The 15,372-nt window shown below is 43.3% G+C and overlaps 1 protein-coding gene across 10 annotated transcripts in view; it reads right to left on the minus strand.

Annotated features, from left to right (window-relative positions):
• LOC129707886 (bile acid-CoA:amino acid N-acyltransferase-like) overlaps positions 1-15,372 on the minus strand; it is a 43,759-nt gene that overhangs the window by 16,573 nt on the left and 11,814 nt on the right. Inside the window, exons 1-4 of one of the 10 annotated variants that reach the window (XM_055653307.1) lie at positions 12,786-13,000; positions 4,848-4,944; positions 2,754-2,960; positions 2,083-2,182 (exon numbers count right to left, since the gene is read on the minus strand). In XM_055653307.1, coding sequence (XP_055509282.1) covers positions 2,083-2,182; positions 2,754-2,960; positions 4,848-4,941 — 401 coding nt within the window. In that variant the 5' untranslated portion in view covers positions 4,942-4,944; positions 12,786-13,000. The other 9 variants (XM_055653304.1, XM_055653306.1, XM_055653303.1 and 6 more) reach the window with 9 other exon arrangements.

Genomic DNA, 15,372 nt, shown 5'->3' on the forward strand with positions numbered 1-15,372 from the left:
ACAAAGAGCAATGCAAATTGCTGAATTTATATATTATGCACCATCAGTTATGGCAGCCTCGCCAACGGTCTGTCTGTCTATTCGTCCTTTTGTTATTTTTTTAGGGTGTTTTAAAAAGTATGTGTTAATGTTCTCTGGTTTGTTTTATGTGGGCGGGGGGAGGGGGGGTTCGAGGAAACTTTTTCTCAATCTCTTACCTTGCCGGAGATGCGATTGTTTTTCAGTTCGTATCTCCGGTCGCTCTGCGGCCTAACATCATGGAGCTGGCCGCCTTGCACGGAACTGACTTTGAGCCCCACCGCGGGGACTTACCATCGGAGCCTTGCCTGGGATCGTCACTCCAACTGCGGCCTGCGGATTTCAACATTGAGGAGCCTGATGTCGGGAAGTCGCAGAATGTTTGACACACCCCGACCAACCGGCGTGGGGAGCTGAGATCCCCCTGATGCGGGAGAATGATTGCCCCGATGCAGAGGGCCTAACCTCCGGCTATGGGAGCCAAGATCGTCCCGTCAACGGAAGGCTCAAGGCCCCACACCGTGGGAGAATAAAGAAGGGAAGAGATTGAACTTTTTTTTGCCTTCCATCACAATGAGGAATGTGGGGGAGTCACTGTGGTGGATATTTATGTTAAAATGTATTTTGTGTGTATTGTTGCTTCTTATTGGTATGACTATATGGCAAATCAAATTCCTCATATGTTGCAAAATATACTTGACTAATAAAGTATGATTATTATTACGATCTAAAACACACAATCATCCCACCATACACAAGGTGCTTAATTGCACCTTGTAAGGTTTCAATGGGATCTTGCAAACTCATGTGTACTGTCTGGAGGAGGTAGAAGCTACATGGAAACATCATTAATGACAGCTCCCCTCCATGTCACAAAACAGGCTTATTCATAAATATAAAGATACTTTCGTCATCATTAGAAATCCTGGAATTCCCTACCTAATAACACTTTTGGAGTAGCTTCATCACATTAACTGCAACATTCTTTTCAAAAACTTTTGGAACTAGCAATCTCTGTTCTATTAGCTTTAAAACAGTTATGTATAAAGACATGGCGGGCCCACAACTTAAATTTCTGAATTGGGCCAGGGCCAAGTTTGATGGTATTAAACTGGAACTTGCTGAAGTCTATTGGAGTAGGCGGTTTGCTGGCAAAAGAACGTCCAATAAGTAGGATTCTTTTAAAAGTGTGACGTCAAGAGTTCAGGCCATGCATGTTCCTGTTACGAGTGAAGGGTGAGAGGAATTGAGGCTCTGGTCGGGAAAGGAGGTATGGGACATGTATAGTCAGCTGGAATCAAATGTATCCCTGGAAGTTTCAGAATGATAAGACATTGGCTAATGTTGTGCCTCTATTTCAGAAGACTTAAAAGAAAAGCCTGGGAACTATAGGTCAGTGAACCTAACATCTGCCATAAGCAAGTAACAGGAGAGCATGTTGAGCCATAAGATATACGCACTTGAACAGATAGGGGCTGAGACTCGACGACTTGAGCTACAGCGAGAGGTTAGGCAAGCTAAGACTTTATTCCTGGAGTGCAGGAGGCTGAGGGGTGACCTTAAAGTGGTGTATAAAATCATAAGGGGAATCCATAGGGTGAATGCACAGTCTTTTACCTAGATTAGGGGCATCAAGAACCAGAGGACAGGTTTAAGGTGAGAGGAGAAAGATTTAATAAAAACCAGAGCGGCTATTTTTCCACACCAGACGGTGGTGTGTATATGTAACGAGCTGCCCGAGGAGGTAATATATCAGGTACTATAATAACATTTAAAAAACATTTGGCCAGTACATGAATAGAAAAGTTTTGGTGGGATAAATGGAAAAACACAGGCAGGTGGGACGAATGTAGATGGGGCATCTTGATCGGCATGGGCAAGTTGGGCCAAAAAGGTTCCGTGTTATATGACTCTATAAATGCTCTCCTTGTCAGAATGTCCCCATTTCATGAGTGGAAGAAAATAAATGCAACAACAGCCACCAAGCCGCAAAAACAAATTAAAAAACAACACAGAAAAATAACTCCATGTTCCATCCATTTAATCATCATAAAAAAACAATACCTCATTGCTGGACGATTATCAGGTGCAAGCTTCATGCTCCAGATTAAGCCCATTGACTCTTGACCAATGTAGGTGCCTCCCAATGATTCATCTTGGCTGACTATGACATTAAAAATAACATTTTTTTTTAAACTTACCAAAGTTTTACTTACACTTCCATCCAGATGAAAATGTTGAACTGTGTGGATCTACATGATTTATTTATTGATGTAACAATGTTTTTTCCCCCAGAGACAAGCCATATTACAAAGTTTAATGTTACAAAGTTTAATGATAGGGGTAGATGATCATTCTCATATTGACTTGGAAACAGATAAAAATCAAATGAAAAGTTATTTTCTTTCCTCCCCTCATCTTATTTCACCATTAAACGCACAAGAACAAGCTACATTGATTGTGTGTAGTGTTTTAGTCTTAGTCACACCAGATTGATCACGAAAACATTTTTCTATTTAGTTGCATAACCATTACATAGTATTGCAAAAACAAGAACCATAGATCACAGAAACAGGTTTGTGCCACCTCTGATAAAACCAGAGAGATTTATAAAAACTATTATTTCCTCTCTATGTTCAAAATATCTGTCAAGCATAACATTGTCCCAAGTATTAGCAATGCAAAACTTCTCAGTAAAAGGCAAAATGTGAATGGTGTAATTTAGCTGTACGAACCTCGGACGATCCCCTTCGAATCACTGATGTAGTGGGCATACGCCATCCACCAATCATCATCCTCAGACAGAAGCTGCGAGTGCAGTGTAATCTGCTGGTTTGGAACTAAATGTGCAATCTCAAGCTTGACTGGTTCATCCACAAGCCCCCTTGTTGGCTCAGCTTTGATTATCGGTGCCACACCGAGACTATTACTCATTGCTATACCTAAATTTAAAGAACAAATATCCATGGGAATATCCATATAATAGCACATAACAATGTTATTTCACTTATTTATGAACAACTAATGATGAACAGATACCGGTATACCAGAACCAAACACAATCAGTCAATGAAAAAATAATATGTACAAATCCAGAATCACCAATTCACCCCCGGGTAGGCCTCGGGGTAAATGTACCCCACATTGGGAACCCTTGCGGGACTAACCCATCCATTTATTTCTGCTTTATTTTAAACTGTAGTTCTCCATGCTGTTTAAAAAAATATTGCAATTATTTTTTGCATCACTTCAATATCTCCTCCAAGAAGAGAAAAGTTTCAGTTTCAGTTCAGTTTAGTTTATTGTCATGTGTACCAAGGTACAGTGAAAAGCTTTCGATGCATGATAACCAGTCAACGGAAAGACAATACATGATTACAATCAGACCATTCACAGTGTACAGTAGAGAATAACATTTACTGCAAGATAAACCCAGCAAGGTCCGATCAAAGATAGTCCGAGGGTCACTGTGGAAGAAAATATTAATATCCTTTCTTACTTAATTTTGAATAGGACTGTAAACTCTGATCTCACATGGGAGTAATTACTGTTGTGTCTTTTTTTTTTTAATGTAAATACTGGTTCTGTTCTGTTGCTTTGCACAATCCCACAGATCATTGCCACTTTCATTTCACTGTACATCTTGTATGTGTATGTGACAAATAAAGTGGACTTGACTTGACTTGATTGGAATTGAACAAGGTAACGAAAGGGTGTTTGGATGTGACAATTGGCATCTATCGTTGACCAGGTTTAGAAGAGGTTTGTTGGAATTGGCTAAGTAAGATTAGACGTATTACCTCTTATCTAGGAATGTGTTGAAGGGTGGATGGTAAATGTGAACATGAAATAGTAGACGAAGATAAGGAAGCTTGTTTCTCTCAGCAGTGTGTTACAGTAGACCACCCGCGCCCCCTACCGCTAGTTACGTAGATACATTGCAGTAAATGGGGGGCTTATGATTGGCTCGGACAGGGGATTGTGGCGCCGTCACCTAAAAGGTGAGATAGAATAATGTCAAGATCCCCTATTATTGTGTTTGACTTGTATTAAGCATCTGTTGTAGAATAAGATTGACATTAACAACAAGTATGTTATGACTAATGAAATAATTGGTACCCATGTAGTAGATAGTAAATTTTCGTATAGTTGTATCTAACAAAAAAACAAAAGTTGTTTACTGCACAGTGTAACTGTCGGCTAATTCTGCTGTGTAGTCAGGGAACTGTTGAGCATTTAACTGCCGCCATCTCTCCATGATATCATGTAATAAAGTCTCTTGACCTGCGAAGTCTCCGCTTTCATTTTCCTCTAAATTAATTTCTTCCACAGTCACCAATGAGGAGATAGCAGTTCAGGACTGCTCTCTAGTTGCAGTAAGATGGTTCAGTTGTCTAATTAACAGCTGGGAAGAAACTGTCCCTGAATCTGGAGGTGTGCGTTGTCACTCGTCTGTACAGTTTGCCCGATTTGAGAGGGGAGAAGAGGGAGAAAAGGGAACTAAAACGAAAATGTAACCTAATGCTCTGTATATGTTGAATTGAATTTCAAATAATTTTTTATGAGCTTTTAAAAATCTATTACACTACATCCACATCATTCACTTTCACTATAAACGTTTACAGAACTTAGTTTACATTATGTGATATTAGGTAAATGAACTGGAAATTATGGCAGTTTAACAGCGTCTTCTCATTCCTTTCAGTGGATTTATTAATTAAAATTGATTATGTTGCAAGATATCATTAAATAGCATTAAAAAAATTAAAAAACCATATATCATTTTTCATTAGATCAAAAAGGTGAGGTCCTACCGTACAATACTGTACCTGAAGTGAGCAGTCTTCTAATAGATGGTTTTATTTTATAGGAATTACTATAATAGCTGCCTCTTAAGAATCGCAGTATCCAAAAATATTTCATTATCTAGTAAAGGAAAGAATAATGTGACAATGAAAATAGACCAAATAACTTAAACAATGCCACCTAATAAGTATTTCCCATCCCACCTTAAACCTACATCCTCTGGTTCATGATTCGCCTTCTCTGGATAAAAGACACTGTGCATTCACCCTCTTTAGTCTTCTCATGATTTTACACACCTCTATAAGATCACCTCTCAGCCTCCTGCACTCCAAGGAATAAAGTCCTAGCACGCCCAACTTCTTCCTATAGCTCCATCTTAATGACATCCTGACTATAGCAGGGTGACCAAAACTGAACACAATACTCTAAATGCTGCCTCATCAATGTAACTGTGACATAATAACCCAATACAATGCTATATAACTCTATACAATGCTGGAAAAATCGAAGGTACACAAAAATGCTGGAGCAATTCAGTGGGTGAGGCCGCATCTATGGAGCGAAGGAATAAGTGACGTTTCGGGTCGAGACCCTTCTTCAGACTGTTGTGGGGGGGGGCAGGAAGAAGAAAGGAAGAGGCGGAAACAGTGGGCTGTGGGAGAGCTGGGAAGGGAAGAGGAAGGAGGGAGAAAGCAAGGACTACCTGAAATTGGAGAAGTCAATGTTCATACCGCTGGGGTGCAAACTTGTTAATCATACCTTCTGCATTCCATCCAAATCATTGATTTCAATCACAACAACAATGGGTCCAATACCGATCCCTGAAACATCCCCACAGCCATAGGCCTCCAGGCCAAAAAAAACAACCATAATTTTCTGCTTCCTTCCATGAAACCAATTCTCTACCCAATCGGCTAGTTTGCCCCAGCTCATATACGATCTAACCTTCCAGAGCAGCCTACCCTGCAAACCTTATCGAATGCCTTGCTCAAGTCCATATTGGCAACACCCCTACAGCTTTGCCTTTGACAACCTTTTTGGTTACTTCTTCGAAAAACTCCATTAGGTTCGTAAGGCACCATCACGTTACATGTGACACCATTTTCAGGGAACTAAATACCTGCATTCCTAGATCCCACTATACTAAACCAGACTGACTATTCCTAATCACCTATGTTTATCCAAATGCATATACATCTTATTCCTCAGAATCCTCTCGAATAACTTGCCCATCACAAATGTTAGATTCACTGATCTATAGTTCCTGGATTTTCATTGCAGCCCTTCTTAAATAGAGAAACAATGTTAGCTACCCTCCAATCTTCCGGCACCTCATCCACGTCAAATAATGATTCATATATCTCACCCAGGGCGCCTGCAATTTCTTCTCTAGTCTCCCACCGTGTCCACTGATATACCGGATCAGGCTCAGGAGATTTATCTACTCTCATCATCATCATCATCAGCAGTCACTCAAAACGAGTATGACTGTCCTCTCCTCTCCATAGGGTCGTCTACTTGTGGATCTGTAGATGTCTGTAGAGGCTGATCCGCGATCCACACACCTTGGTGCAATGTTTGCAGTGGAGACTGGCGGTGGTTGGTAGTCGTCGAGCCCCCTTCACTCTCTCCTTACGGTGCTGTCGCTTTGTCTCTGTGACACGGCGTAGTTCCGTTCCATGACGAGTTGCTCTACAACATTCCAGAGCAAGGAATGTTCAGTGCAATGTGCTCCCAGTTGCTAGATGCGATGTGAAATTTCTTCAGACTGTTCTTGATGTTGTCCTTGAAACATTTCTTTGGCCCACCGGGGGCTCGCCGACCTTCCTTCAATTGAGAGAACAGGATCAGTTTAGGAATACGTGTGTTGGACATGCGGATGACATGGCCAGTCTATCGAAGTTGCTGCTGCATTATTGTGGTGGTGATGCCGGCCATGTTGGCTTCCTCCAAAACGCTGATATTGGTGCGTTTGTCCTCCCAGCTGATCCTCAGAATCTTTCGTAAGGATCTTTGATGGTATTGTTACAGGGCTCTCAGGTGCCTGCTTTTGGTGGTCCATGAATCGGCTCCATACAACAGGGTGGGGAGGCAACAGTCTGTAGACCAGCAGTTTTGTTTGAGCCTTTAGGTCAAAGACTCTTTTCCTGAGTCAGGCGTAGGCTCCACTGGCACAACTCAGGCGATGGTTGACCTCAGAGTCAATGTCAGCTTTTGAGGAAAGAATGCTGTCAATGTAGGGGAAGTGGTCAACGTTTCAAGAGTGGTGTCGTCCACTACCGGCTGGGTAGACAGCTGGTTGGGTGGAGGTTGATGAAGGATCCCGTGGCAGCTCTTCACCAATGAAGAAGTATGGCAGCAATGAAGACGACAAACAGGGTGAGTGCGATGATGCATCCGTGTTTGACCCCCGTTTCCACAGTGAAGGGTTTGGACTCAGAGCCGCAGTTGGTGAGCACTGTGACTGACATGCCATCTACCCTCATATGTCTCAAGACATCCAGCACCTCCTCAACCATAATACAGATAGTCCTCAATACATCTCCCTTAACTGTGCTAGGTTCCCCAATCATGTATTTCTCCACAGTAATGAGAAATACTCATTGACGACCTGACCCAACTCCTGCTGCTCCACATTGAGATGACCACTATGATTTCCGAGGGGCCCTATTCTCTCTAGTTACCCTCTTTCCATGAACGTACTTACAAAGTCTCTTAGGGTTTTCATAAGTTAAGGGTTCATAAGACATAGGAACAGAATTAGGCCTTTTGGCCATCTTGTCTACTCAGGCATTCAATCAGGACTGATCCATCTTTCCCTCTCAACCCCATTCTCCTGGCTCCCCCCCCCATAACCTTTGGCACCCTTACGAGTCAAGAACCTGTCAATCTCTGCTTTAAAAATACCCAAAGCCGGCCTCCAATGCCATCGCCAGTAATAGATTCCACAAATTTTCCTTACTATCTGCTAGAGCCATTCCCTACCCCTTTTTTGCCCTCTGATTCCTTCTTACTTATGCTCCTCGGTTTCCGAAAATCCTCCAAGTACACGTGTGCCCCACTGCCTACAGCTGTCCCAGGCTTTCTTGTTTTTCCTGACCAGAGCATCAATTTCTCTTGACATCCAAGCTTGCTTATTCCTGCCTGACTTGACATTTACTTTCACCAAAACATGCATGCTCGAACTCATCATCACACTTTTAAAAACGACCCACTTTTGCCCTCAAACAAGTTTTGCAAGCTCCTGTCTCATACCTTTAAATTAAAGTTGGTCTTTCCCCAATTCAGTATTTCAATAGACAATAGGTGCAGGAGTAGGCCATTCGACCCAGCACCGCCATTCAAAGTGATCATGGCTGATCATCCCCAATCAGTAACGCGTTCCTGCCTTCTCCCCATATCCCCTGACTGCTATTTTTAAGAGCCCTATCTAGCTCTCTCTTGAAAGCATCCAGAGAACCTGCCTCCACCACCCTCCAAGGCAGAGAATTCCACAGACTCACCACTCTCTGTGAGAAAAAGTGTTTCCTCGTGTCCGTTCTAAATGGCTTACTCCTTATTCTTAAACTGTGGCCCCTGGTTCTGGACTCCCCCATCATCGGGAACATGTTTCCTGCCTCTGGCGTGTCCAAACCCTTAACAATCTTATATGTGTTAATGAGATCACCTCTCATACTTTTAAACTCCAGAGTGTACAAGCCCAGCTGCTCCATTCTCTCAGCATATGACAGTCCCGCCATCCTGGGAATTAACCTTGTTAACCTACGCTGCACTCCCTCAATAGCAAGAATGTCCTTCCTCAAATTAGGATACCAAAAGCACACAATACTCCAGATGTGGCCTCACTGGGGCTCTGTACAATTGCAGAAGGACCTCTTTGCTCCTATATTCGATTCCTCGTTATAAAGGCCAACATGCCATTCGCTTTCTTCACTGCCCGCTGTACCTGCATGCTTACTTTCATAGACTGAATTTCAACTTGTGGCCTTATTCATAACTATTTTAAAACTAACAGAATGATTGTCATTGGTCCCAAATGGCTCACCCATGGACACAACAGTCACTTGCCCATACCAATTTCCAAACTATATTGGGAAAATTTAAATCCCCTATGACAATTTGTCTTATAGCTGCATGTAATATCCAGGCCTATATTTTTTCTTCTAATTCTCACTGCTATTTGAGGACCCATCGTACATTCTCAACAAGGTGATAGTTTCTTTTATATTAGGTAGACAAAAATGCTGGAGAAACTCAGCGGGTGAGGCAGCATCTATGGAGCGAAGAAAATAAGCAACGTCTTGGGTCGAGATCCTTCTTCAGACTATATGTTGCTTTATATTTCTCAGCTTGGTTTCTTGGTTTCCTGGTCCTCCAAAATATACAAAATGGAATTGGAGGTGGTGGAGGGAGGACTTAAGCCAGAAAGGGTTCTTGGGAAGAAAGAGCTACCTTAAATTTTATTGCATCTGGTTGGGTAACTATGGTAGGGTGAAGACTATTCCATGTTTTAATTGTGCGGGGGAAGAATGAATTACTGTACACATCTGCCTTGGTAACTGGTATCTCAAATTAGATCGAATGCCCTCGTCTGCTCCTAATTGGTTTGGGTTTGGTGTAGGTTTTGTAATCTATGTCGAGCTTGCCATTTAGCATTTTGTTAAAACAGGTCAAACGGTGAGCTTCATGTCTGTCTTGGAGAGCGTTCCATCCCAGTGAATTCAGAAGTTTGGTAACACTCGCTTCTCTCTCATAGGTATAAGTAACAAATCGAGCTGCCTGTCTTTGGACACGTTTGGTGGAAGAATTTTTTTTATTTGATGAAAGTTGCGTCTCAGAAAATTTAGGAGACCTGTTGCTTTCACCGTTGCACGAGTCTGACCACCCAAAAAGCCTGATTGATATTGGTACTATCGTCTCAGACCACTGCCGTGACATTCTTCTTAATCAATAAAGCTCTTTTACCTCTCCTTCCATTGTACTTGTACCCTGGAACATTAAACTGCCAGTCCTGCCTTAGCTTGGTTTACATAGCAACTACAACATCCCAGTCACACATACCTATCTAGACCCAGAGTTCATCCACCTTGGCCGTCACGCCTCCTGCATTAAATTACATACAATTTAATCCCACTGTGCTCCTTGCCTGTCCAATGAATTTTCTTTAATCACCTTCCATACTAACTTTGAGCCTCTCACCTGCACTGGATCCCACATCCCTGCCAATCTAGTTTAAACACAACACACAGTAACAACCCTGCCTGTCAGGATATAGGTTCCTCTCCAGTGGATCTTGTGTCACTGTATAATCAACTTCTGACCTGCTTTGCCAGCCAGTCCAGTTGAATTTCTGGTCAAATCCTGACCACAGGATATTGATGGTGCAGGACTCAGCAAAATTGTCTCAAGAAGTTAGACTCTCTTATTTTCCAACACTTTGGCAGCACAAATATCATTTGCCACATGTCAGCCCATTCGTGAATGTTACTGAGGTATTCTGTCATGCAGCTACAATTGTTTCATTTGCTGCGAAACTGCGAATTGAATTGGGTATTGGTAGTCCGAAGACCAACATTCGATCCCACAGCCAAAATATTGATTCAAAAGCAAACTCGACCTTCTTCGCTTTAAAGTATGACTCTCGACCAGCCTCACATGAAATACTGTGGATCAGTTCACCTGGAGGCGGAAATGGCCAGCTACTAAAAGCCGTACTACAGGTAGACGGTGCTCAGTGGTGATAAGTTATGAAGCTATTAGTAACTGAATGCAATTTTTTTTGGTACAAAATAAATGTGACTGACCTGAACCTCCCCTTGCAGCAACTGGCCCCGACCGACTTCAATGATAAAGCCATCTCGATGTGCATGCGCACTCAGTCTCTCGGGGCGGACTGAGTGCGCATATAACACTAGGTTTCCGTGCTCGTACATACCTGGCACCCTGCCACCTATTCATGTTTCTACCAGCTCGGTGTTCGCCCATGGCCCGCTGCTGCAGGTGGCGCTGGGCGATGGCGGTGGCGACGACGGCGACGAATGGAGGAAGGAACCGCTGCTTCCAGCAGCCGTCACGTGACGCGCCCGCGCTCTCCAGGCCTAGAGCGCGCGGCCGTCCGTTTAACGGTTTCCGACCAACATCGAACGTTGCCGATCCACGTCCTCCAGAGATACGTTCACTCTTTGCACAAGCGACGTTTCGCTCTTCCGGAGATGCCGCCGCGGTTACTCCAGCGCTCAGTGCTTAGCCAGCTCGGTTCATGGAAGCTGTGTGCAATCTGCTTGTAGTGGGCGAAATCTTTACTTCAGAACTGGTCACACGTCTAGCCAGGCTGTTTCAGTACAGACACAATATGGCATTTATTTTACCTAGTCATGTGGAAAATCAGACTTCTATTTGTAGACTACAGCTCTGCTTTCAATACCTTTGTCCTATTCAAGCTCATCTACAAACTCGTGGATGTTGGAGTCAACTGGCTTCCAACCTCACTTCCAGCCCAACAGACCACAAGCAGGGAGGACAGGCAGGGGGGTGGGGGCAACAAGTGCCATTTGGCATGGGCCTCAATGCTTCAAAGGAATCCTGATTTGGGGGCCTCTGCTTGATCTTGGTTTGGAGGCCACTAAAATTGAAACTGGCCTGAGCCTCAGTTCATCTAAGAGAGGGCCTGAGGACAGGTGACAAATCATCCTCGACGATAATCTTCAACACCGATGCCCGGCAAAGAGGCATCCTCAGCCCCCTTGTTCACTCCATGTACACCCAGACGTGCAGCCAAATGCAAAACCAACAATGTACAAATTTGCAGACAACATCGTAGGGGATCAGATACCAAATAATGACGAGACGGAGTACATGAAGGAGATTGACAACCTCGTAACCTAGTGCCAAGACAACAACCTTTCCCTCAATGTCAGCAAGACAAAGGAGATTGATCAACTTCACCAAGAAAAGCATTACACATAGTATGGGGGGGGACTGCTGTGAGGGGGGTGGAGGGAGAGGAAAACAAAGGAGGACCCGGCATGGGGGGGGGGCGGGGAGAACAAAGGAGGACCTGGTGCGGGATACTTTGTAACTTTGTCAGTGCCTTTTATGTGGTGACTATTTGCATACCCAAGGCGTGCAAGCAAAGAATTTCACTGTGACTTGTATTCATTCATTCATATTGATGGTGCTGAAGTAGAGATGGTTGAAAGCTTAAAGTTCTTCGGTGTAAATATCACCAACAACTTGTCCTGGGCCAGCCATATCAAAGCAATGGCCACAAAAACACACTAATGTCTCTACTTCCTTCAGAGGCTTAAGAAGTTCGGCATGTCCCCAACAACTCTCACCAACTTCCACAGATGTGCCATGGAAATCATTTTATCAGGATGCATCACAGCATTCTCCATTCAAGACTGCAAGAAATTGCAGAGAATTGTGGAAACAGCCCAGACCATCTTGCAAATCGACCTCACTTCCATTGATCCATCTACACCACGCTGCCTCGTCAAGGCCAGCAGCACAATCAAGGATGAGTCTCACCCCGATCACTCCCTTCTCCCATCAGGCATGAGGTACAGAAGTGTAAAAACGCATAATTTCAGATTCAAGGACAGTTTCTCCCTAGCTATTATCAGGCAACTGAACCATCCTATCACCAACTAGAGAGCGGCCCTGACCGCCCACCTACTACATTGTCTCTATCACAGGCGACAGACTATCGACTGATGTCTACTACAAACCCACCGACTCCCACAGTAATCTAGACTCCTCCTCCCACCTGCCTCTTACAAAGACACTATGCCCCACTCTCAATTTCTCCATCTCTGGCACATGTGCTCCCAAGATTAGGCTTTCCATTGTAGGACATCCCAGATGTCCACTTTCTTTAGTAAATGTGTTCTCCCCCTCCTGTCTTAGATGCACCTAGCAAAATTGAAGTCAACATTTCAATGATTAGAGTTTTATCTTACCGGGAAGATGGTTGTGGATGCTGGAAATCAATAATCCTAGGATGTCAGTGCAGACGTTCAAGTCAGTGTCCTAGTCCCATCATCAGCTGCTTCAGCAAATATTTTCCTTCCACGACAAGCTCAGAGGTGATGATGGTCCCTTCTGGTCATACCATTTATAATTTCATTCACAGCTTCTGGACAAGTGAATTAGTCCATGCCTGCATGCTGCAAATCTGAGCAACATTAGACAAAAACTGATGAGTGGTAAGTAACATTGGGGCCAAAAGTGCAAGTCCATAGTGTTCTTCAGCACGAGGTTCCAATTATTTACCATTGATATTACCATTGCTGAGTGGCTCACCATCAACATCCTTGGGATCACGACCTACCAGTAACTAAAATGGTTTGGTCTTATAAATACTGTGATTACAAGAGCACTACGAAGTTTTTCCACCATCTGAAAGATGTCAGATATATGTGATGGAATACTCTCCACTTGTCTTGATGACTGCAGTTCCAACAACACCCAATAATGTTAACACTGCCCACAAAAAGCAGCTCCCTTGATTACTACCCCATCCAACACCCCAAAAATTAATTGACTCCAGCATTGATAAAGTTGCTGCAGCGTGTGTCATCTACGTAATGTATTTCCGTTGCTCCCCTAGGCTGTCCGTCAGCACTTCCCAAACCAGATACCTCTGCTACTGGGAAGGAGAGGAGCATCAAGTGCAAGGGAACATCATTACTTGCATGCTTCACTCCAAGACGTACACCATCCTGCTCCAGAAATATATTAGATTCAGATTCAGATTCAATTTTCAGATTCAGATTCAATTTTAATTGTCATTGTCAGTGTACAGTACAGAGACAACGAAATGCATTAATGTTCCTTTGTTGACATTAAATTGAAATGATCCACTCCTCCCCTTCACAACTGTACTGTGGAAATATCTGAACCATTTCAAGTTTGTAAAGCACCACTTCACAAGGGGAATTAGTCATACACACAAAGTATTTGTTTAACTCCTTTGCCATATCCTTATACCCCCTCAGAATTTCTTCCAACTCTGTTTCTTCAAATTCTGGCTCTTGAATTTTTTTTTGTTCAAACATCTACTCCCACAATCAGCCACCTCAGGAAGATTCGGCAATGTATATATGTTAATTCCCTTACTCATTAATGTTGGATTCAGTACGTTTCCAAACCTGGAGTTTCAATGTCATTGTTCAGGTTTACAGTTTAACAGAATGTTTTAAAACATAACAGAGGTCACTGTGCTACCTGATTATCTTGAAATCCTTCATAATGCTAAAATAAGTCACCAGTGAAAACTAGCCCTGATTTATAGAGTGAACGTTTTCTGATGGAATTCAGTGTAGATATATGTACATGATTAATTTGCAGATTAACTTTTGGGAATCCTGCACCAGCACTCTCAAGTCCCTTTGCACCTTTGATTCCTGGATTCTCTCCCCATTTAAAAAATAGTCTACGCCTTTATTCCTACTACCAAAATGCACACCTGCACAATTTGCTACACTATATGCCATCTGCCACTTCTCTGCCCACTCTACCAACCTGTCCAAGTCTTTCTGCAGAGTCCCTGCTTTCTCCACACTACCTGCCCCTTCACCTATTTTGGTATAATCCGTAAACTTGGCCACAAAGCCTTCAATCATCCTAATCATTAATATAGATCATGAAGAGTAACGGCCTCAGCATCGACCCCTGCAGAACTCCACCAGTCACTGGCGGCCAACCAGAAAAAGCCCCCTTTATTGCCAGTCTTTGCCTTTTGCCATCCAGCCAACCTGCAGGCAATGCTAGTATCTGCCCTTTGATACCATGGGCTCTCATCTTCCTTAGCAGTTTAACGTGTGGCACTTTATCAAAAGCTTTCTGAAAATTTAGTTAAGCAACATATACTGATGGTACTAAAGGTGATATGGTTCCTAGGAACTGAGATGTTTGAGGGGCAGCAGGATGGTGATTGGGTCTTGTCATTGAGACCGGGGAGTAAGATGTTTATGCAGATGGGCAGGATCCCCACTATCATCTTCTGAACATGTGTTTGAGAGAATGCTCACATTATTTGCACAATAGCAAGTGCCAACAACAGCTAAACGAATCACCACCTACATAAGTTTCCATCAACCTGGCCTCCAAACAGATCATATAATTGAAGACCAATTTCTGCTTCACCTATTATATGTCCTCTCGAGGTTATGATGGGATTCCATTCTTAAGAATCTGAGCAAGTGCCCACCGAGTCCACACCGACCAGCGATCCCCACACATTAACACTATCCTACACACAGTAGGGAAAATTTTACATTTACACCAGACCAATTAATCTACAAACCTGTACGTCTTTGGAGTACGGGAGGAAACCAAGGATCTCGGAGAAAACCTACGTAGTCATGTGGAGAATGTACAAACTCCATACAGATAGCACCCGTAGTCAAGATCAAACCCAGGTCTCCGGCTGCAAACGCTGTAAGGCAGCAACTCTACCGCTGCACCACCGTGGCCGCCCATTAAGTGTACATAATGGGCGGCCATATTGTCCACAATTAGTGATAATTTTGCTTTTGTTTTGTT

Source organism: Leucoraja erinacea, chromosome 22 (genome assembly GCF_028641065.1).
Source record: "Leucoraja erinacea ecotype New England chromosome 22, Leri_hhj_1, whole genome shotgun sequence".
In the NCBI taxonomy this organism is placed as follows: Eukaryota; Metazoa; Chordata; class Chondrichthyes; order Rajiformes; family Rajidae; genus Leucoraja; species Leucoraja erinaceus.